This window comes from Zootoca vivipara, chromosome 8 (genome assembly GCF_965207765.1).
Source record: "Zootoca vivipara chromosome 8, rZooViv2.hap1.1, whole genome shotgun sequence".
NCBI classification, from domain to species: domain Eukaryota; kingdom Metazoa; phylum Chordata; class Lepidosauria; order Squamata; family Lacertidae; genus Zootoca; species Zootoca vivipara.
Genome location: NC_142591.1, coordinates 52039365 through 52062739, shown reverse-complemented (window position 1 = coordinate 52062739; position 23375 = coordinate 52039365). Strand labels below are relative to the sequence as shown.

The following is a 23375-nucleotide window of genomic DNA, read 5'->3' as shown; positions in this document are numbered from 1 at the left end:
TGTGGTTTACTGTGGTTCCCAGCAACATTCCTAACACTTTGAAAGCAGTGAGCAGCCAGATGCTAAGCACAGTAACTTCTCTCTGTTTGAAGCTTTAAAAATGGTAGGGAGTGGATGGATAGCCCACTCAGCCACCTCATCACATTTCAGACACATGCACTTACTCCAAACTGCTGTGATTTTCTCTAGCATCACCCAGAGACCACCAGAGAACAAAAGCCCAGTGAAGTTAGTTGGTAGAATCATGCACAGCCCTAGTATTTTTGAAATTCTGTAAAGGGAGATCATGCATGGTGTGGAGGAAATAGACATACGTTTTTGGCCATCTCTCTCTTAATACTAAAAAAAAGGGTCATCCAAGTAACTTGAACACTGGGAGATTCAACACAGATAATAAGAAGTGTTTTTTGCAACAGTGAATAGTAAAACTTTGGGATTAGCTACCACAAGATATCATGGTGGCCACCAATCTAAACAGCTTTAAAAGGGTTAGACAGCTTCATAGGTGGTAGGATTATTAGCAGCTGCTAGCATTGCCTCCAGCAACTGTTGTTGTTTAGTCGTTTAGTCGTGTCCGACTCTTCGTGACCCCATGGACCATAGCACGCCAGGCACTCCTGTCTTGCACTGCCTCCCGTAGTTTGGTCAAACTCATGTTCGTAGCTTCGAGAACACTGTCCAACCATCTTGTCCTCTGTCGTCCCCTTCTCCTAGTGCCCTCAATCTTTCCCAACATCAGGGTCTTTTCCAAGGATTCTTCTCTTCTCATGAGGTGGCCAAAGTATTGGAGCCTCAGCTTCACGATCTGTCCTTCCAGGGAGCACTCAGGGCTGATTTCCTTAAGAATGGATAGGTTTGATCTTCTTGCAGTCCATGGGACTCTCAAGAGTCTCCTCCAGCACCATAATTCAAAAGCATCAATTCTTCGGCGATCAGCCTTCTTTATGGTCCAGCTCTCACTTCCATACATCACTACTGGGAAAACCATAGCTTTAACTATACGGACCTTTGTCGGCAAGGTGATGTCTCTGCTTTTTAAGATGCTGTCTAGGTTTGTCATTGCTTTTCTCCCAAGAAGCAGGCGTCTTTTAATTTCGTGACTGCTGTCACCATCTGCAGTCCAGCAACAGAGGCCACTGAATATAAGTTGCTCAGGAACATGAATGGGGAGTACTGTTCATGTGCTGCCATAGGGGCTTCCTATAGGGATCTGGTTGACCCCTGTGAAAACTGAATGCTAGACTAGATAGACTTTTAGTCTGATCCATCAGGGCTCTTCTTATGTCCATGTGCAAATGACATTTTCTGACCATGGCATGCAGAAAGTTGATCCATCCTGTTATGTGGCTGTCTTGGGCCATGGTAGTTGCAGATGCACCCAGTACTTACCACACATTAAGATGTTTGTGTGACTTAATGTTATTTGTACAGCAGAGGCAGTGCCATTTATGAACTGCTCCATAGGCCAAGACTTGTTAGAGAAATGGTCTGCTGCTATTATTCAGCTGAGAGATGTAAGGAAACATCATAAGTTGATGCAGTGTTCATGCTCAGAGGGAATAAAATGTGTTAGCTTACAAAAGTATATTTCCTGGATTTATGGATCTGCCCAGCGAAATAATAATAATAATAAACCACTCATTATGCACATCAGACCTATTGGGAGGAATTCAACATAGTGCTATAGAAATTGTTCTGCCAGTGAAACATTTCAGCTTGCTAGATGGAATAGTCTCCTCTCCCTACATTCTGTTCTGGAGGTTTTCCCAACCACCCTGAGACAATTTGTGGAAGATGGGGGCATGGGGAAGGAGAGAGGGGAAAGTCCCGTTGCGCTAGCAGAAGTCCTTGCACTGGCTTCTGCCAGTGGGACTGATTAGTTGAAACTGGCCCATTGTGTCTTGTAGATAACTTGTGGGTTACATTTCTCCAGCTCTGACCTTTGAGATAAGTGGAATAAGTATTACTTTCTTTGTTTCGTATCTGTTACTATGACTCTTCCACAACTACAAAAGCTTTACTTATAGTATCACATCATCTGTCATGCGGAGGAAATACCAGAATGATACAGCTTCAAAAAGCACAATAACGTTGGGAAGTAGAAAAGAAAAAATAATTTGATTTCTTAATCAGTGTGCAGTTCAGTGATGTTAGACTTTTGATATATAACATGAAGAGCAAGATCAGATTTGGCAAGTGTTCACAAGTTAATTAGCTGGTGCTACAGTTTCACAGATGCTATGGAAGAAAACAACTTGCAGTTATACTATATAATGTGTACACAAAATGCTACAAAATGTGGTATACTAGAGCAATTGTGAGACAAATTCATTGTTGCAGGGTGAAGCAGCAAATTGGGCATCAGACTGAAAGCATTCTAGAACATTTCTACTCTTGTTTCAGAGTAAAATGTTCAGCAGTTCTCCAAGTCTCAAGCAGACGCCATTCTTATTTGTGCTACCAACCTGACATCTTGCAACTGTCACAGTGAACGAGGGATCTTCTGCATGCATATCATATATTCTGTGACCCTTCTTCAGGAAAATTGAAGCATAATAATTTAATCTTTTTGATCAGTAAGCAACTATAGAAGTTTTAATACAACTGTTTCAGTTTTACATCAACCTGGAACCCCATTGATACTAAGACCTGTATACTAATAATGTATCAGTGATGGCTTCTTGCTGAACTATACAATGTTCTTTTTAAATGACATAGAATTGTCAAGGGTTCAGGGGTCCAACCCCTGAATGAAAGACAAATTTCTTGCCTTGCTTTTGTTGCACAGCAACACAAATTTATTATTTCTAGTGATTCTTAGGGGCCCAAGCTGAGGATGATGTGGCATTGAAGATCTGCATTAACAAACCATTGCAGAGTACCAGGTGGCAAGTTCAGTCTGAAGAGAATGGACATGCAGAAAATTTTAAGGTTTTAATTTTTTTTTTGGAAACACTAGATACTGTATAAGCTTTCTAAAGCAAAAGGGGAGTGAGTGATGCATTCATCTGAAATGGCACATCACTGCATTTCCCCTTAGAAACTGCACCTGAGGGCAGAGCATGGGTGGGGAAAGATTCTTTCAGATTCTGACTTAGCATAGCAAGAGTAAAATGAGATACTGCAGTGATGGGAATTGTCACTCCTGGAACGGGGCTAGAACCGCATATTACGCTGCAATTACTGCTTGTCATTGACAGGTATCAAATTACATGGCTGGACTTATTAGAAAAAAATAAGTGAAAGAAAGAGGTTGAAGAAGGATTGCAGGAAAGGAGCTGCTGCATAAATATTGGAGCAGAAGAAGTAGCCAAGCAAGGAAGCTACAGCAAGGGATGTCAAGAAGGGATTAAGACCTTTACCTATCATGCAAGAAGACTAAGCATCAGTGATTGAATAAATAGACACATGAGATGAAGATATTTCTCTCTCTTTCTTTCTGACATGCTGATTTTTTCAGAATTCTCATTTGGGGCTTCTGAGAGCTTCTTGCCAGGAAGCATGTATTATATGATCCCAGTTTAGATTCCCTACACTGTCACCTAGGAAACATTGGTTGTGTTGAACTGAGTGCAGTGTGGTGTGAAGAGAATCACCACGCAACATTACTGTGCATTGCTGGCTAGGTATTGTGCCCTGAAAACAGGGATACCTTTCCATATCGATAAGCCCAGAAGCGAGCAGCTTTTCAAAATTGAGAATACCATCCACAATATTGCCAAATTTAAGTTAGCGTTCTCTGTGACCATAAGGCTGGAATTTTATTTATTTATTTTAAAGGACATGGGTGAGGCCAAAGAGAATTGTATTGGTGCCGCCCACCCTTCCACATTTAAGATGCTTAACATATGTAGGTGGGACATTTTTGAAGTAGAACTGTATTGTTTCTGAAGCAAAAATTGACAAAAAGGCGAAACAGACCCATAAATGCCTATCCAACATTAGTGTGCATAACAAGGTGTATATGGTACTTGCACTTGTTGTTGTTGTTTAGTCATGCCCGACACTTCGTGACCCCATGGACCATAGCACGCCAGGCACTCCTGTCTTCCACTGCCTCCCGCAGTTTGGTCAAACTCATGTTCAAATGAATTCACCTTTCAAATGCCATGTGGATCGGCTGCTGTAAATAAATGATGGGATTTTAGCATTTATTTTTTAGCATCAGATTTTTCTTTCCATACTACCCTTATGTTACTTTAAAGGCTTAGCTTGAACGCTTCGGAAAAACTTTTACAGTGTAATCTTGCATTTAAGATTTAGAAGCAGAGCCATGTATACAGTATAAAAGGCACTCTAGACTGAAGTGTGTTTTCTAAGTATGTTAGTGTATTCTTTGTTTTATTATTTTAACCTATATATTCAATTCTAGTGTTGTTCTTAAATAGCTTACCCAAGGTTGACAGTCATTCCTTGCTTTCTTTTCACTCTGAATTGCTTTGATACATTTTCTATCAGAGAGCCATTGAATGAGCCAAGTATATTTTTTTCTTAAGACAGGCATAAATGTCACTTGAGATTAGATAAGTTGTTTTAGATTCCCATGGGCTGTTTTACAATGTGATCCAATACATATCTGCTCAGAAGTAAGCCCCATTGGTTGAAGCCTTATTGCTCTGGCAAGAAATTTTACCATTTTTGGTGAAGGTTTTGGTGAATGATGGGGCTTGATTTGCATAAAAGTGGGGGTGATAAGTAAGTGGGGGGCTGTGCGCGACCATGCAAAAGTCGCCCCCCATTGATGTGTGGAGTGGTCATTGCGGGGAATATTGGTCTATGTGTCCTGTTGATACTTGAGACTTACATTGAAACACATCGGTAGTGGTGGTGATAATTAGACATTGCTAGCTGTAAACAAGGTGCTCTGGTGATACCATTTGCTCATTACAATATCCAAAACTGGCTAAAAAAGCCAGATTTATTTATTTATTTCATATTCATTGAGGTATGGGGCCGCTTTGCAAGATTAATCCTGGTTTTCCTCTCACATAATGAATAAGTAATCTGTGTTGGGCCTTGTGTATTGATTTTTGTCAATTATGTAACTAATAGCTGTTTTTATTTTAATAATGCAGATCTTTCAGTGCTTCATTCTGAAATCAGACCTTTTCACATTGGCTTACTCTCGTGTTTCAAACTACTTGTCTTTTATTCCCTCTTTGTTCTGTCCCCAGCCATTGAAGCTTCAAATTATTTTATTCTGCAACCTCTTATTTTTCTTGCCCCGCTTTCAGAACTCATTGTCAATACCCCAGTCTCACTTTTAAATTAAAGGAATTGCACATCTTATCCACATGATGGGTAGAATATTTCTGCTAGTTTTTGTTAGATTTCTCCAGTTGTAGTTCACAAGGCTAGGCTTTGGCAGTACATATAAAGAGAAGATGTGTTTTATCTTAAGAGTGGTTGATTTTACTGTAGGGGGTGCAAGAGGATGAAGGAAGTGCTACAAAACTGGTTTCAACACAATACCAGTTAATTGCAAATGGGTACATTCTTTCTGAGATGTTGGGTCATTTGTAAAATGTCAGCAAGATGACAATGATAAGAAGAATCTCTATTTGCCTCATAATTTAATATAAATATAAATATAATATAATAATATATATATTTGTGAATAGCGTATGAAATAACCTAATGTCTTCATATCGTCTTGTTTAATGAGATATGCCATGATTTCCCTCTATTCTTTGAAGACTGGCCATTTCTTTTCCAAATGCAGCAAAACCAAATCATTATATTTTCCTGTTTTTAAATATACAGTGCTTGGGGTGGCAAACTGCAGTCGCATTATTATCCTGCAGATATTAATAAGACAAAGTTGTAAATAATACAATACAGGAGAAAGAGAGACTTATTAGCATATCATTAAACCACTTTAGTCCCCAGAGCAAAACCCATTTTTATCACTTACTAGAAGTGTCTTGCCTTATAATTATACATATATGAAATTGACAAAGGCACAACATTTGACTGTGGTGCTGGGTAGCTTGTTCCTTTTGCCATAAAAAGACATAGTCCAGAATATTTAAATTGCTGCTATTCTTATTAATATCAGACTGTTCATATGTGTGTCTACTCAGAAGCAAGTTCCGTCGAATTCAGAGGGAATTACTACTAGGTAAGCAAGTATAGGATTGCAACTCAAGACATTTAGGGTATTGTTATTGCTCATAAGTATTTGAGCACTGTTTTCAGTTAATAATTCTGGGAGGAAATGTAATTACCTTAGTATTGTTACATGTAATAATAGCTGTAATTTATTATGTAGTTTAATTATAGAATGTTATATAGTTAATCATAAACCCCCTTGGTGACTCTGAAGAGTCTTATAGTGCCCATAATTTCCCACCACCTCACTGGACAGTGGAATGTTGATGAATGAAATAACCAGTACTGTACTCCTAAACCGATACATATAAGAAAGAAACTTCAGTTACTAGGCCATTTAGCTTTAAATTGTTTGATAACTTGCTTAAAATAAAAAGCAAAATGGTCTTGCATATGTTTTCTTCTCAAGTATTTAATGAAATGCATCTTCATACTATAGGAGGTGCTTCAGAGCTACTTCTCTTTGGTTTCAATCCCTATTGTTGCAGTAACATTTAAAGGCCTGGCACTATGGGGCAGGACCAATGTCTTTTCCATTGTATTGCCATATTGAACCATAGGTGATGGTGGTGTTGAATGGGGCTGCATGACTGGTCCTGACATGGTGCCAAGCCTTTAAATACTTTGACTGCCAAATGAAGGCATGGATAATTATCTCCCACATTACAGCTCTAGCATATATGAAGGATACCTGATTTGGTGTCATAATGCAATATGGTGCTGGCTTAGGAGTTCTAGGAAAGTGATTTTAAAATATGAAATAAGGAGTTCCTTTTTCACCTGTGATTCAGGCTTAAGTCATAATTAAGCATAAAGTGACAATAAAGGCAAGTATGCTAGTATATAGGCTCACGTATTAAAATATTAACCTATTAGAATTAGGATGCACTGGGTTTGGGTTTTTTTTAAGATTCCCCATTAATTCTTCAAAATGAGTCACAATTAGAAGTTTTATTGATTGCTAAGAGGGTCCAAATGAGTGGACCCTGAAAGATGAAACTAAATTAAAGGCATCTGTCCAAATTAAAATGGAAGCATGCATGAGGAATATACTAAATGAACATGTATGCTCCTGTAATAATACTTTTATTATCTTCAGCTTGCAGGCCAGACTTTTAATTATGACCTCTTTTTATATATCAAGGAAAACCATGTATTTGGGATTAAAAACCTATTTCTTTAACTAGTCAGGTTAAAGGCTGTGGCTTGATACATTCCAGGCTGCAACTTTTATAAAAACCAGAGAACACTTCTAATAACACTTTTCTAATTTAATGGTTCAGTGCACAGTCAGTAAAGATTTAAATAATTCAGAAAGAAAGCCTATTCTCTTCCTTTATTGGAAGTTTGAGTCAGGCAAATTCTTTGACATTTAATAGGTTTTAACCCTTTTAATAACTTCTTATAATGAAATTTATTGCAGGTTGTTTTAAATAAAGGGTTATTATATTAGAGTGAATAGCAGTCAGTGTGTTTTTTATGATTAGTTTTGAGACCTTGGCCCTGTGTGATTCAAAAGGTTATTAACACATCAAGTAGAAGAGAATGTTAATATTCACAAAATTAAGTGTGTACCAAGAAATGTTACGCTAGTACATTTGTGTCATTACATGATCATGCTCTAAAAACCTGCCGTTAACATTTGAGTATTTAATTGTTTTAAAGAAGCTTACGGTCACTTACAAGAGCTGATATGGTGAAAGACAAGATGGCTTCCATCAGAAGAGCATTACCCAATGTTAATAGTAGAAACCAATAATTGAATGTTATTTTTTTTCTTGTTTTTTATTACTGTGAAATTTATTTTAAGCCTTATAATTTCAGTTACTTAAGAATAAGATTAGTTTCTCATTAAATGAGAAGTTAGAATTATATTTTGATTCTAGCCTGAAGCAGATGAGGTTATTTAAACTGCAGCATGCTGTAAACCAGAGATCCTGGCAATGTACATCTTTTGTTACTTAAACTTTATCAGTAAATCACTAACTCCTTTAACAAATATATGAATATTTCCTATATTAAGGGTATATTTTGCACCTGTCATGGGCATCTTTAATTATCAAATTCAGATCACTTTTTTTATTTCATCCTTTTGAATTATTCTATTCCAGTCCATTGTAACAAGTGACCAAATTGCAAAAATTCAGCTACAGATTTCAACCATTACTGCTGTGATTAAAATGCACAGGCAGGTTTGTGACAGTCCTTCAAAAAGTGTTTCCTTGATACAAGGGGACTGTTGATCTGGAAAAATATTTCAAGCCTTGGGTGAAAACATGACATTCTTAGAGCAGTGGAAGTTCCTTTGTTGCATTTGGCCCATATGACCTCTTTGTCAAGGTCTGGGTGGGAGGTAGGGATGCCTGTTTTAAGAAGCTTGCTGTGCTCAGTGCTGAACAGTGAGATTCCCTGTTGTTATTACTGAAAACTGTCCTGCCACATCCTGCCACTAGCCATTCATGCAACTTTTAAAAGTTAATAAGGAGTGGACAAATGGATTTTTAAAGGAATGCTTATGTAGCACTTAAAAACTTTAAAGGATGGATAGCTCACCTGGAGAATACAGAGGGGCAAAACTAATCACAGGCATGTCTTTTATTTCAGCTGCGAAACTGGACTAACATGGCAGCTGAAGAATTTGCTGTGAGCTCTGTTTTTATATTACATCTGTCTTTTCCTTTGGCTTTGGGGTTAATTTTCATCTTGCTTCAGCTAGCATGTATAGCAGGGGTGGTCAACCTGTGGCCCTCAGCCTTATTTTATGTGGTCCTTGACCAAATTCAGAAGCCCTCTGCAAGTGTTCCTCCCTGGCAGCTGCTGGGTAGAGAAGAAAAGTTAGAAAGAAGGTGTTGAAAAAGTGTTGCTCTGCCCATTTTTAGTTGTAGCCTCACCAACAGCCATTTTTGTCCCACACACAATTGATGTGAGGTTCCTGACAAATTGCCCCAAACATTACCCACCTCTAACTCGGATGCCTTGTGGAAATGGAAAGGTACCTGAATTCACACAAGATGTACTCCCAAATTTCCACCAATTTTCTCCTTCCATTGAAGCTCAACACTACATCTCACATTGTTCAAGAATGTCTCCCAACAATTGGCAGTTGCATTTGAGCATTTGCAGAGATGTGCAGTAAGGAAGAAGGGGTGGGAAAGCCATTTTCTTTGGAATCAAGGTATTATTATTCATGTAAGCATGATTACTGTGATCTAAATCAAAAGAACAAATTTGGTTGTTCTGTGCGCTAATAACTAGTGTCATTAAAGCCATAGTTATTCACCATTCATACTTATCTGAAATGGATCCTTGTGTAGTTCTGTGCTTTCTTGATTCAGTCAGTTTGTGCAATGGGAACAATTGGTCGGGCAAAGGCCCAGTGGTAGATAGGTCAGTGTTGACTATACTGAATTAGGTTGACCATTGACCCAACTCCGTATAAGACATTTTCACATATTTCTGTAAATTAATAACAGCTGGCTGCAGCCCCAAACAAATTCTGCCATAGAAATTTGCTGCCAGTATTTATTTCCATATTTGATCACTAGGTTGAACCTATTAACAAACTGCCTCACTCGCTGCCCCAATAGCTGTCTTACTCATTTCTTGCACAATGTGGTCTTCCTCTTCTTCTGCCTTTGTACATGCAAGCTCCTTTTTCCTTCTAGTTCACTATGGTGCTGTGTTTCAACTGCACAGATACCAGCCATGGTTAGTTTTCAGACTAGGTGCTAGTGGTGGGTAGGGCAATAAGCGAAAGTGGCTGGATAAAAGACTGCTAATTTTACCTTTGTACAGTAGGCTTCTTTCTACCTGCACACAGACTGCCCTTCACCCAGGAAAAGAAGAAGTATTATCAGTGTTCATAGACACATTCCAGCCAGCCAGAAATGCCACGTAAGAATGCAAGGCAGGGCCCACAGGGAGAATGGCCTGAGAGAAGGAGTTGTGGCTGGAGAGGTGGCCAGATAGAGATGCCTGGGGCCTGAAGTTCCACACAAACACATTCTCTACCTGTATTGTTTTGGAACTGCAGGAAACAGGATATGGTGATATTAATGTGTAGATTACAATTTCAGCTATCCATTTTAACAATACTCAGCTCTAACTTTGCCTCATTTCATTTTTTAAAAAAATGCTAAGATAATGTACCACTGCAATGTATCGGAAAGGCCCTGTAGATAAGTGCTGGAGGGAGGGAATACTTTGTTGAGTAATTGTACAGTATAAGCTCTAGTCACACTTTAACTCATGCAATGCATTTCAGTAGCCTTGAGGAAAACTCTCTCCAGCATTCAGGGTCAAACGATAACAGGCAGGGCTAAATGGAAGGGCTTCAGAGATGCCTCACTTCTCCTTGTTCTTGCTGCATCTGGCACACTTCCAGGCCTTTCCTGCTAACACCACAGAAAGCAGCAGCTGGTGACTAACATTAGCAAATAAGGCCTCAGGGCTGCCCATATTCTAGTTCTTCATTCACCAACTGCTATTCAGCAAAACAGCTGGATCAGAAGCGATACAGCCAAGAAGTAGTTAGAGTTTTATGTGTACAACTGTTCAGATATAGATTGTCTGCTAGAGGCAGAGATAATGATAGCTTTCAAGGCTAATATGTTTGACTAGGATGGAGCTGGTGTTTGAAAGAAGAGATTAAAGTGCCAGTAACAATCACAAAATGTTTTTCAAGATTCAAATGTAAGCCATTGGTTGACAGTATACATTGATTTCCCCCTCTCCTCTTTCCTTCCCCCCTCCCTAAGTATAAATTCTACACGTGCCAGAAATTTTATTACACAAATCTGTACAAAGCCTGTTGAAAGAGATAATTCGTACTGCAATATTCCACATTAAAATGTTTGGGTGAAAAATAAAACAACAGTGCATGTTCTGTTACTTCTAGATACAGCTGGCATGAATGTGTTGCAATCTATGTGCATGCCAAAAAAAAATTTAAATAAAGCAGATCAAAACCTAATCTCCATAGCATTTCATAAATGATAGTCAAGTCCTTGGTTCTTGATGGAAATATTACAATATTATAATAAATACCCTACCTGTTGTCAATAGTTATATAATGATCTCTAAGGGTTGTATGGTTTGTAAGAGATGCAAGCATGTTTGTGTCCAACCTAGTTCAGACGTAGCTGGAAGAAATGTTTCCTGCTTGGATGCTGAACCACAGTGAACCTCAGGCTCCCTATTTCACCCTCTTTATTCCGTCTTCCTTCCCTCATCCTTTCTTTCAGATGAAATTTAATGCTTTTGTTTTTAAACTATCCACATTTCCTCATGATGTTCAAACTTGGGGAACTGTGATTTGCTAGATCTATGAGCTAAGGTCAAACAAAGGTAAAATCATGGTTATAGACCCTGGCTTGTTCTCAATTCATGTTTTAAACAAAACTCACTTTCCCAAACTCAGACATCATAGGGAACTGTGGTTAGCTTCTGGTGCATAAATAAACAGAGGGGAGTAAACAAGCCCAAAGCTCTCCATGCCTCATTCTCATGCAGGAAATGTGGTTCTTTCACAGCTTAACTGGGCCTGTGTTTTCATAACCAAATATGTAAACTTCCTGGAATTTAAATGTTATGATAAAAATAAATCTGAGAGAAAATTTAATTATTTGCACCAATTAGACTGACATTACTACTTTCTGCTATATATGTTGGGCAGACTTCCAGACTGTGCCCCTTCATTAACTGTTCTGTATTGTGCAACACTTGAAAATACGTCTACAATTTACAGTCTTTCATCCTCATATAGTCAAACACAGAAGCACATCTATCATCACTTACATCACCAATTTGATCATTTGATCTCCTCCAGTGCTGTGCCAGCAGGGCTTCACTGGTACAACAGGACTTGTTTCCTTTCTTCCCCTGCGTGCCCCCAATCTGCTCTGGAGGTGACAGGAGAGGAGGGCCTGCTGTATGCTCAGAAGTCAGTTGTGCCAGCGAATTACAGTAGGACATTGTGGGATATCCATGGACAAGTATATTTGTCTTTTGGAGAAGTAAAGCACTTCATTTTTCATTGATTACTCCTCATCTCAGTAAAGTTTGGAATCATTGCTTGAATTAAAAAACAAAATCAGAAGTCCATTAAGATTAAAAGCAGCGACACAAATAACGCAATGGATTAATTTGTTGGGTTCAGAACTTTAAAGCTCTTTGCATTCATTTATGGTTTATCAGTTCAATGATAGCATTTCTGAAATCACAATAGTTCCTCAGGCAGTTTTTAGGTATATTAGAACTACAACCCCATCTACTGAAGAATTCTGCTGGCCTCATATTGAAACCCCATTGATTTAGGAAATGTTAATATTTAAATCTAATTATACAATTGCAGCTCATAATTTTTCTGTGCTTGGAGTGTTTTTCAAGGCATGATAGGTGAAGGGATATTCTTCACTGAAGTCATTAGAATTTCCTTAAGCACTGAGCTGTTAAACACTGTTGTTCTTAAATGCTGCAATGTTGTTTTAAAGGTTAAGCAAAATATTTTCAAACTCCTAATGAGACAGAACACTTTCAACAGTGGTATAATGATGATACACTCTCACTTTACAAATTCTCCTTTTTCTTTTAGATGCAAGAATTACGGAATACAGAAGGAGCTCAGTATAGTTCCCACCCCCAGATAGCAGCCATGAGACCAAGGCTTCAACCTGGAGATATGAGGCAGCCTGGAATGCTGCAACATGGTCAGCTGACAACCATTAACCAGTCACAACTAAGTGCTCAGCTTGGTTTGAACATGGGTGGAAACAATGTTCCACATAACTCCCCATCTCCTCCTGGAAGCAAGTCTGCAACTCCTTCACCATCCAGTTCAGTTCATGAAGATGAAGGAGATGATACTTCAAAGGTATGACTAGCAACATAGTTTTGTTTTTCAAGGTTTGCAACTTGCAGAACATCACAGTGTAAGGTCAAGTGAATTATTGAAGCTGCAAAATAATCAGGTATTTAAGAAATTAAGTTTCACTGCACTCTGAATAATTCTGCCTAAACAGAGAAGTATGCACAGGACATAATTTCCACAGAAATCATGTTTTCTTTCATATTTTATGCCTTTGAATTTTTTTAGTATTCATTTTAACATGGGAAAGGTAATTTGCAAGTTAAATCCATAAGCAGAAGCCAGTTCAATGCTTTATATGTAGTTTCTGCCAAAATGTTTGCATGTTGGGCCGGATTCTGCTTTATGTTGAGCTCCCTCTACTTCTGCTGAATAATTTCTTAGTTTTGTTTAATAATGAAACATCTTCACTTATTTTTTTCTTTTCTTTGAGATTGATTATTTCATACTATGGTAATAATAATTTGTTTTCTTATAATCTAGTAGAGTTAATTCACTGGTTAAATATATAGATATAGATACACATATGCACAGCACTTTATCTTAAGCTTACAAGAAATAATTAAAGCATTAAAACAGTAAATATGAAACTGCAAACCAATAAATCAAAAAACACACAAAAGCAAAAGAGAATAGTCTGATAAACAGAATAGAAGCAGAAGAAAACAGCCAAAATTATTTAAAAGGTGAATAACCACCATTGCAGCAGCAGAAAGCCATTACAAATAAAAACTTTCTGGTTCCAGGGTCCTTCTTGAAAAGCTGGGCTGTTGACTAATGCTGAAGGCAAACAGTGTTGGGCACTTCGTGGACCCCCATTCCATTAGGATGGTGCCACTACTGAGATGGCCCTGCTAATAGTTGACAGTCATTCTACTCCAGTTAGCATGGAAAGGAGGGACATTTGAAGCTATTTGATGCAGTGCACATAAAGTAAAACATGAAAGACGCCATTCTAGTACTGAAATACTAGTAATCATGCTGGTCACCTCGCAAACATCCTTGCACTAAAGAGATCACATCCACAAATGGTGCCCAAGTAGAACTAGTACAGTCGTACCTTGGATCCCAAATGCCCTGCAACTCAGACGTTTTGGCTCCCGAATGCCGCAAACCGAGAAGTGATTGTTCCGGTTTGCAAATGTTCTTTTGGAACCCAAACGGGGCTTCCACGGCTTCTGATTAGCTGCAGGAGCCACAACTCAAACAACAAAATAGTATTTTTAAGGAAAATATAAAGATTCAAACTTTGAGTGTGAAATGGAAATGTGGCAGACATGTGGCACATAGTGAGAGTGCTTCTCTTGCTGTAGGGACCAGCAATAAACCAATGCCTGGTTTATGTTTTAGATCACAAGGGGGAAAGGCCTTCACAGTCATGGCACTAAGCTTATGGAATGCCCTGCTCAGGCAGGCCTGCTTGACTCACCACAAAATGCCTATAAGCAAAAATAGGAGTAAGTAGCGCTTATGTAGGAATAGATAGATAAAAGCCAAACCCTTGAATCATGCTAAGAAGAAAACATGGAGCCAGTTGCAGGGAAGGATCTCTGGATCAATGTCTGAAACAAAGAATTGTAACTTTTTCACAAATTAAATTTCACACACATAAAGAGAGACTCAAATGCTGATAATTATGGAAGGCTGGATACAAGCCCAATTTTGTGCAAATTTCCCTTTTGGGTGATTTTCCCTAGAAGCACAGTCCTTAGCTTAGAAGAAAGAATTCTGCCGCATTCATTTTCGTTAGTGATGGATGAAGTTTTAGGACATGGGTAGGCAACCTAAGGCCCTGGGGCCAGATCCGGCTCAATCGCCTTCTAAATCCGGCCCGCAGACTGTCCAGGAATCAGCATGCTTTTACATGAGTAGAATGTGTCCTTTTATTTAAAATGCATCTCTGGGTTATTTGTGGGATCTGCCTGGTGTTTTACATGAGTAGAATGTGTGCTTTTATTTAAAATGCATCTCTGAGTTAATTGTGCGGCATAGGGATTCATTCTTCTTCTTTTTTTCAAAATATATTCCCCCACAAGGTATGAGGAACAGTGGACCAGCCCCCTGCTGAAAAACGTTGCTGACCCCTGCTTTAGGACTTGGCAATAACTAGAACTTTGCAGTTGCCATTTCCATGTACCTTTGCGGTTATTTAATGTTACTTTTCCCATTTCCTTCCCATTTATTTTGAGCACTTAAGTGTTCTGAATGAGTACTGCCTCCCAGTTAAATGTAACAATTCATCCTATTGGTTCATTAAACATGTATATTTCTGGTTTTGCTATTTATAATTGTGACACAATTATCCGTATTCCTAACTAGACAGATGACTGTGTGTTGCATGGTTGTTTGAATTTCACTTATGAAAGGATTTCATGGAATTTAGAGAACAGAGAATAATGAGAGGACTGTAAACAGCAAATGTTAACTAACTGAAACATGATCACTAAAGTACTACTGCAGCCTATTCTGTTTATGTAGCAGAGGCTTTACCATTTTTACTTTATATGGTAAGTTATAAGTAGAATTTTATGTTGTTTGTTCAGTCTATTATGCAGATGGTACTTGATTAAAATCTATTTTAAACTATGGTGATTACTGCGAGATAGTGTGAACGAAACAGCTCTCTTACTGCCATTAAAGGCCTTGGAACTATTGCAGTTTATTTTAAATATGCTTATAGGCGTTCCTTAACTTCTCAGGGGACATTTAGATATCAACAATGTGCCTTATTTGATAGTCTTAAATCCTCTACGATATATCCTTGTGATCTATTATTTGTGCAACATGGTTAATACACACATTTTTAAAATGAGAGACTATTGCTTTCTTGTGATAAATAAGTTAAATACATCACTATAATTAAGCAATAAGGCCTGACAGGAGGTGGATTACCATGAGCTAACTACACCTCTAGGGATTTTGAAGCACAAGTCTATGCTTAGCAGAATAAGTATGAGGATTTTTTTTAATTATTTCCCATCTGTCTCTGTTTTGGTGGTTAGCAGAAAAGTCTGTGTAACTGCTAGATGGTTGTAAGCATAAGGTTGAACATCATCCCCATTATTTTCAAGGTTATTAGTTGTGGAATTCTTTTTAATTTCCACGTTGTAAAAAGAAAAAAGAAAAGAAAGAAGAGAATTTCCCCAAGGAATATTCACTCTGCAGCGTGGTAGAGAAACAAGTCAGAGCCAATGGATCATTTAAACTCCTTCAGAGATGTTCAATTTGCCAAATAACAGTTTCCATACTTAACCTTTTGTGAACATTAAAAGTTACTCACAAGGCTAAGCAGTAAGTTATAACTGTAGCCCAATACTTTTGAAGAAGTTGAATTTCCCCTTAGTGCTGTATTTCTGGCATGATAATGTGTTGCCGTGTGAACATGACCAGTCCAGCAGGGGAAACGCTTCAGAGCTGTGCATGGGGAAATGGCAGCCTGACAACTGTGAAAGCACTCTAGTGCTTTGGTATTTAGGGAGCAACCCCAACTCGCTCCAGCCTAGTGAGGCCACCACTACATCACCAATGCTGCTTCCCACAGTGCTAGAGGATAAGGTGGGGACAGACAATGTCTATGGAATATGCAACCCCAAGGTGTAGTAATGGCCACCAATTTGGACTGACCAAAAGGATTAGACAAATTCATGGAAGATAAAGCTGTCAGTGACAACTAGGTAAGGCGGCTATGTTCTACCTGCACTCTGGATGGCAGCATGCCTCTGAATATCAGTTGCTGGTGAGCACAAGTGCAGAGAGTGCTGTTGCACTCATGACCTGCTTATGGGGCTTCCTATGGACATCTGTTTGGCCAGTGTAGGAACAGAATGTTGGATTAGATGAGCCTTAGGCAACAGGTTTCTCATGTTCTTATGAGTCTAAGGGCTGAAAAAGGTACTTACCCAGGCCAAAACGTTCCAGCAAGTGAAAAGCTACCACATCAGATAGATTGTCAGGCTTGCATATTTTCCACTACAATGCTGCTATTAGACCAGAAACAGCTATTACATAAGTAATCAATTTGCAGCATAAGACGGAAGATTTAAACCACAAATTTTAAGCTTAATGAGCCTTGCTCTTTTTCCTCAGGTTTCTCCCACTTTTTGGTAATGGTAGGCAAACAGATTTGGTTTAATAATCCATATTGTGCATACAGTGCAGCTTGCTCACTTCCATTTCATTCCCCCTCTGATGCAAGCAGGTAAACAAACCAGGGGGGGGGAGCGCTTAGTCCAAACTCAGGATCATGACTTGCTTCTATCCAGTCATGATCGCCCGCCAAACTTAACTCATATTTGTTGACAGTTTATGGTTATTGCTTTTTTAGACAGCAACAAACCACAATCCCAGGTTCAGATATGATGCCTCCCCCAGAGTGAAGCAAACTGGAAGCAACAAAACTGTGTGCCCCAGCTTCTTAGCTTGCAGTTCACAGGGCCTGCTTAATATTGGCTACAGTGACAACCATTTTAAGACTGCAGCCATTGCAGACTTTATGGTCTAAGTCAGCTTTTTGCTTTCTTTCTTTTTCTCTCTCTCCCATTCCCCCTCGACCCCACACATTACTTCCCTTAATATCCAGTCTGATGAAATGTTTTTGGAAAATTCAAAAGCTTCTCACTAAACCTTTGATATTTGAAGATCTGAAGAAGAATTATATGGAAGATTTCTCCTATTTGTCAGCAATACCATCTTTATACTTGTTCTGTGATTCTTTCTTGGCTTCAGTGGTGGTGGCATTTAGAACATAAATAACATTGTGCTTCTTAATGAATTGTTGGAATTATCTTACCCCAGCACCAGTATCAAAGTTTTAATAAAGCTGTTTTCTGTTCTCTTGTCTGGCAACTGAACCTCCAGGGGAAAGCACAATAGACATTTGACCTTGAAAGGCAAAGTGATAAAAAATGATACCCCTGGCCATACAGTTATGTTGATCAGCAGCCACGTAATAGAGATTCTTTTAAGTATCCAACTTCAGATACTGTTACACAAACAAGATTTCAATAATAGTTTCATGTTTTTTTGTTTTTTGTTTTTTAACTTTATTTACAACATAGTCCACAACAACTCATACATACAAACAAACCTACCACCGTTGACAATTTAATTATCGAAATTAAACTCCTATCCCCTTACACAAAGAAAACATAACATAAAAATAAAAGACTTCCTTTAACCTGTAAATGACCTCCTTATTTACTTCTTGTATACTGTTTCTTTTATATATGATTATTACAATTTTTCCTAATTATGACTTAAAAAACTGCAAAGTCTCCTGTAGAAATTAATCGAAACAAGTCCAGGTGTATATTTTGGGTCACTGTTTGGTAAAGTATTATCTGCATTTCCCCCATTCTTTTTGAAATTCTTGTCTAGGTTTCATCTTTTTTGATACAGCTGAATTGCAATCATATACAATTCATGTCCAATCCCATCAGGAGGAAGACACATTGATTTATTAGGGTTTTTTTTTAAGCATGCATACAATTGCTGCCAGTACTAAAGAGGGAAGGAAGAAATCTCCATAAGAGAGAATGTAACTTTTACTGCACATGGATTGCCCCAGTGGTTGAACTATAAGCCAGTATATAATGTGTTATGAAACACTTTACAGTGATGTCATGCCATTAGCAGTAAGACTTGAAAAAGATGAAAAGTTTAGCCAGAACTTAGATGCACCAATGAAATGAAAGCAAACTGTAAATGTATAATAAAATTATGAAAATAAGATTACATAACCAAACGTATCTAAAATGCATTTTATAGATGAAATCATGTAAGATGCCAACAATCTGGATTATGAAAAGCACTATAATTAAAATATAATTTCAAGCAGCAGAACCCCAATTGCATATTGGTTGAGAAATGGGGGTTTACGGGTAGTTTGCTCTACGATCGTGATAGTTTGTATTGTAATATAGTCTTTGCTTTCTTTGCAGATCAATGGGGCAGAAAAAAGACCTGCCTCCGATATGGGAAAGAAGCCCAAAACTCCCAAAAAGAAGAAGAAGAAGGACCCTAATGAGCCACAGAAACCTGTTTCTGCCTATGCATTATTTTTCCGAGATACTCAAGCTGCCATCAAAGGCCAAAACCCAAATGCTACCTTTGGCGAAGTTTCTAAAATTGTCGCTTCCATGTGGGATGGCTTGGGAGAAGAACAAAAACAGGTACAGCAATACACATATACATATATTGTTGGTTTAACTTTCCATTAGAGATGGGTCTAATGGCTACTGTATTTCTTTGATTCCACATCAGAATATGAGTCACAAGAGGAAAACTTGCTAGAGGAAAACTGGATCAGCTGCATTAGCATCCTTGCCTATATCTTGACAGTGTTGTTGTGGTTGCACAAGCTCTGGGCCTAGATTCAGTTGCTGTTATATTAGGAGAGCTTTGGCACAGATATTACCAAACAGCTGGAATTTTGGTGCTCATCCCAGGCACATTCCACCTTAGAAGTTGATTCTGATCTGTTGATCTTTTCAGGACTTGCCTCTTCTAGCGTATCCTTCTTTGCTGGTTTGAAAATTCCCGCAGGATCATACCAAAGGAGTGCCTGTGCGTTCCTTCCATATGACTGGCCATGCACTTTACTCTTTTATAGGAGAGCCTGTACAGTATTCCCTTTTAGCCAGTGCCAGTGGTCCATCAAAGGAAGCCCTTCCCAGTAGTATCTGATATTCTTCTGGCTCCAGCAGAATATGATTGCTGTAGCACACTGATGTGCAAAATGTTATTCTGTTTTTAACATACCTATATGTTGTGTGAGAGAAGTAATAGGCACCCATGATACACATGCAGCCCCATTCCAGACAGTATTTGGAATGGCTATTGTTTGAGAAAATTGCATTTCCCAAATGACAATGTGTTTCTGTTTAAGTGGTAGGAAAGTGTGATTTCCTCATCACAAAGGAAACCTTTAATAAAAGATATCTGGATTACTTTGCAATAACTGTGGAATTATTGTATAATAAAAAGATGTCTAGAAGGGCCCAGGACATGTCTTGGGCTTGAAAGAATTAGCAGCTACCTTTGTAATGCAGCCCTTCTGTGGAAAAGAGAAGTGAAAGTCTGCGATTTCAGATGGGGGGGTGCATTATTTTAACGCAAATGCAAAAAGGAACTCTCAGCACTTCTTTATATTCCTCCTGATTGTCTCTTCCAACCACTGTGGGGCTTTCGTCAAGTGAATGGTGAGGGGAATCTATAAATGAGACCTGTGAAATCAAATGATAAGGAATACAACAATTTCTAGACTCCTAATATATATATATATATACACATACAATATCTTCCATATACAGAAGAAAAATGCATTTCTTGACCACATGTCTGCTATTTAACTACAGTATTCCCTCTGCACTGTTGCTGTTGGTTCTGCTTGCTTTTTGGCACAGTTTAAATCAGGCACCCCAAACTTCGGCCCTCCAGATGTTTTGGACTACAATTCCTATCATCCCTGACCACTGGCCCTGTTAGCTAGGGATCATGGGAGTTGTAGGCCAAAACATCTGGAGGGCCACAGTTTGGGGGTGCCTGGTTTAAATTTTAGTTGAGTTTTGCTGTGTACTGTGTGGCTTGCTTGTTGTTTTAAGCTGAATGGAACCCGACTTGAGGATGCATGGTGAAGGGCAGCCTATAAATGATTGTAAATGTTGTTGGATGCCAATTTCCATGAGACCCAGCCAGCTTGACCCATCGGTCAGGGATGATGGGAGCTGTAATCCAGCACCACTCATAGGGCCACAGGTTCCTGAGAACTTCCCAATGCAACAAGAGAAGGGCCCTGTTACCATGCACAGAAATAATTAATTCCCCTCCACTACCACCACCATACAGTGCTGCCCCATCCTCAGGCCATGGCTACCCCCCACATTAGTTCCCCTAGGGAGAGTTAACAGAGATCTTGCAATCTGAAAAGACAGAAGGTGGTGGAAGCCCAATAACTACTAGGAATACACTCCCCCCCCCACCCCTTAAAAACAAAACAAAAAACCCCTTCTCCTGTCCCATTATAGGGAATTCACAACAAGCAGCCAGTCAGCTGAGATGAACAAATTTGTCCCTTGTTTAGAATTTACACAGAAATGGTTGCATACAATTATTTTCTTTTGAGTATTTGCCAGGCATGTTACATTAATTGACGGAAACATCCAGGGGTTTCTCATTTTCCAGCTGTGTTTATTTGACTAGCATATGGGAGCATGCAAATTATTAAAGGAAAGCTGTGTTAATCACTTGGCTTTGGCAGTTTCTCTTTGTGAATTGCAGAGAAACCAATGTGTATTCCATTAAAGAACACATAGTACAACCCTCTGAAAAGTTGCTACCTATTGTCATGTAAGTCTTAAACCTTCAAGCCTAATTCAAGACAGTGACCACTTTGGCATTATCTTCAACAAAACAAGATGTTGCCCTAGGAATCTGTCAAGAAAGGTTATTCTTCTTCTAGCCATCTTTATTATTTATGTGTGGCTTATAAGGACAACTAAATTGGCTAGTGGGCCAAACACTGGGACAATGGATAGCTTGTCCAGGTGCATTAAGGAGGGATTCCCCCCCCCCTTCAATACTCTAATGTATACAGCAATGTCTATTGCTTGAAGTAACATGCTGGGTTGAATGGACTATTTGTCCATTTCAATACAGGAATTCTTCTACAATATGTGAATATATTATATTTCAGCATCATGTGAGTGGCTGCTTGCTTCAGGGTTCTAAAGTACATGCTGTGTTCAGACAAGCTCAGGTGCAAAATAAATTGTGGCCTCCAAGGCCAACATTAAAATGATAGAATCATGGAACTTCAAGAAGCCTCAAAACTTTTCCAGAAATATATGTTCCTTCGGAATAGACAATCTGTCAAGACTAAGATGTGAGTGGCCTTTGTATATCCTTGCTGGATGTAGGATCTGGGAAGAATCTTATATCATTTAAGCATGGAATATACAAAGTTGATCAGCAGTATTTTTGTTAATGGGCCAGTCTAGGATTGAACAAAGGGGCACTGCAGGTCCTTTGGATGGGCTTCCATATGGCAATAATTACTTGTCACCACAATCCATGTTTTGGTCCTGTCCAGGCTAGACTACTGCATAGTGCTCTACAGTACTTGGGGGCTGCCTTTGAAAGTGGTTCAGAAACTTCGGCTTGTCCAGAATGTAGCTGCCTGAGTACTATTCGACAACTTTATTATATCAGCTGCACTAGTTACTAGTGGGTTTCTAAACCAATTCAATGGGCTTTGACCTTTAAGGGCCTAAGCTGTTTCCTTGCAAGCTGTTTATTTGACTGCCTGCACTCATATTTCCTTGTCCACATCTTATGACCTGTTTGGTAGACTATCCTGCTGTGCCCATCCCCATGGTCAGTAAAGTGGGTGGCCACAAGAGAAAGGTTCTGTGGTGGCACCATGACTATGGAACTCCTCCTTATTGGACCTGCACCAAATCTCTATGCCACAGGCTTTTCTGAAGGCCCTGAAGAGGAATCTTTTCCAACTGGCCTTCCAGGCATGGTGTTTGTTAGCTGAGTGACAGTCTGACTTAGTTATGTTCTCCCCAGTTCTGTATTTTTTAAACTCAAGTGTTGATTTGCAGTGTTTGACATTTTCTATGGTTTTTAATCTTTTGTTTTATTTATACACTGGTTCAGACAGGCATTTTCCCCAGGAAAGTTGCCTAAAGATACTTTAAACAAATGAAATAAAATAAAAACTTCCCACATTATTTGTGAAAGAAATATTGCTTGCAACTCTTATGGTGTTAGCATCTTCCATTTACATCTCTGAGCAAGACAAGGCTGGCTTAGGGCATCTTGCCACCACTTTATCCCTATCTTTCTTTTCAGCTGTGCCTTCAAATATTTATGACATTGGTACTAAGCTCTGCCACTGAATCTTTTAGCCACTTGTGGTTTGGGTTAGGAATGTTGCCTTCTGTTCCCCCTCCACATCACTTGGCGTGCCCCTTTGGTTTCTTTGTAAATAAACTTACACTGGCCATTTTTCTCTGCTCGTGCAAAACATGCACGTGGCAATTAAGAGTTAAAAGTATTGTGATAAATGGAGCTTTCCTTGGCTTTCAGACAGAAATCTGAGTTAAAAGGCAGTGTAGGTAATTTTTCTTCCCCATTCTTGGAGTCTAAGAAAAAAATCAACAACTTAAATCCAAACCAGATGTAAATGTAAAATGAAACTTAAATTCCTAATTGGAGACCCAGTGAAGCTATAATAGAATGAACAAATTACAAACAAAATGTTCTTGTTTACATTAATATAACTGACTTCATGGCTTCAGCCAAAAGAGCTCACTAAAACATGCCATTATGCTAAAAATGGAACTGCATGGCCACTCCAAAGTATGCTGTGCAAAGTTCACCTCTTATTTGTAAT

General features: G+C 38.8%; 1 protein-coding gene across 4 annotated transcripts in view; it reads left to right on the top strand.

Annotated features, from left to right (window-relative positions):
* TOX (thymocyte selection associated high mobility group box) overlaps positions 1–23375 on the top strand; it is a 197014-nt gene that overhangs the window by 142584 nt on the left and 31055 nt on the right. For 3 of the 4 annotated variants that reach the window (XM_035125638.3, XM_088675561.1, XM_035125640.3), the window contains 3 exons: positions 8716–8754; positions 12704–12982; positions 18916–19146. In XM_035125638.3, the coding sequence (XP_034981529.2) occupies positions 8716–8754; positions 12704–12982; positions 18916–19146 (549 nt within the window). The remainder of the gene's footprint in view (positions 1–8715; positions 8755–12703; positions 12983–18915; positions 19147–23375) is intronic. The other variant, XM_035125639.3, reaches the window with a different exon arrangement.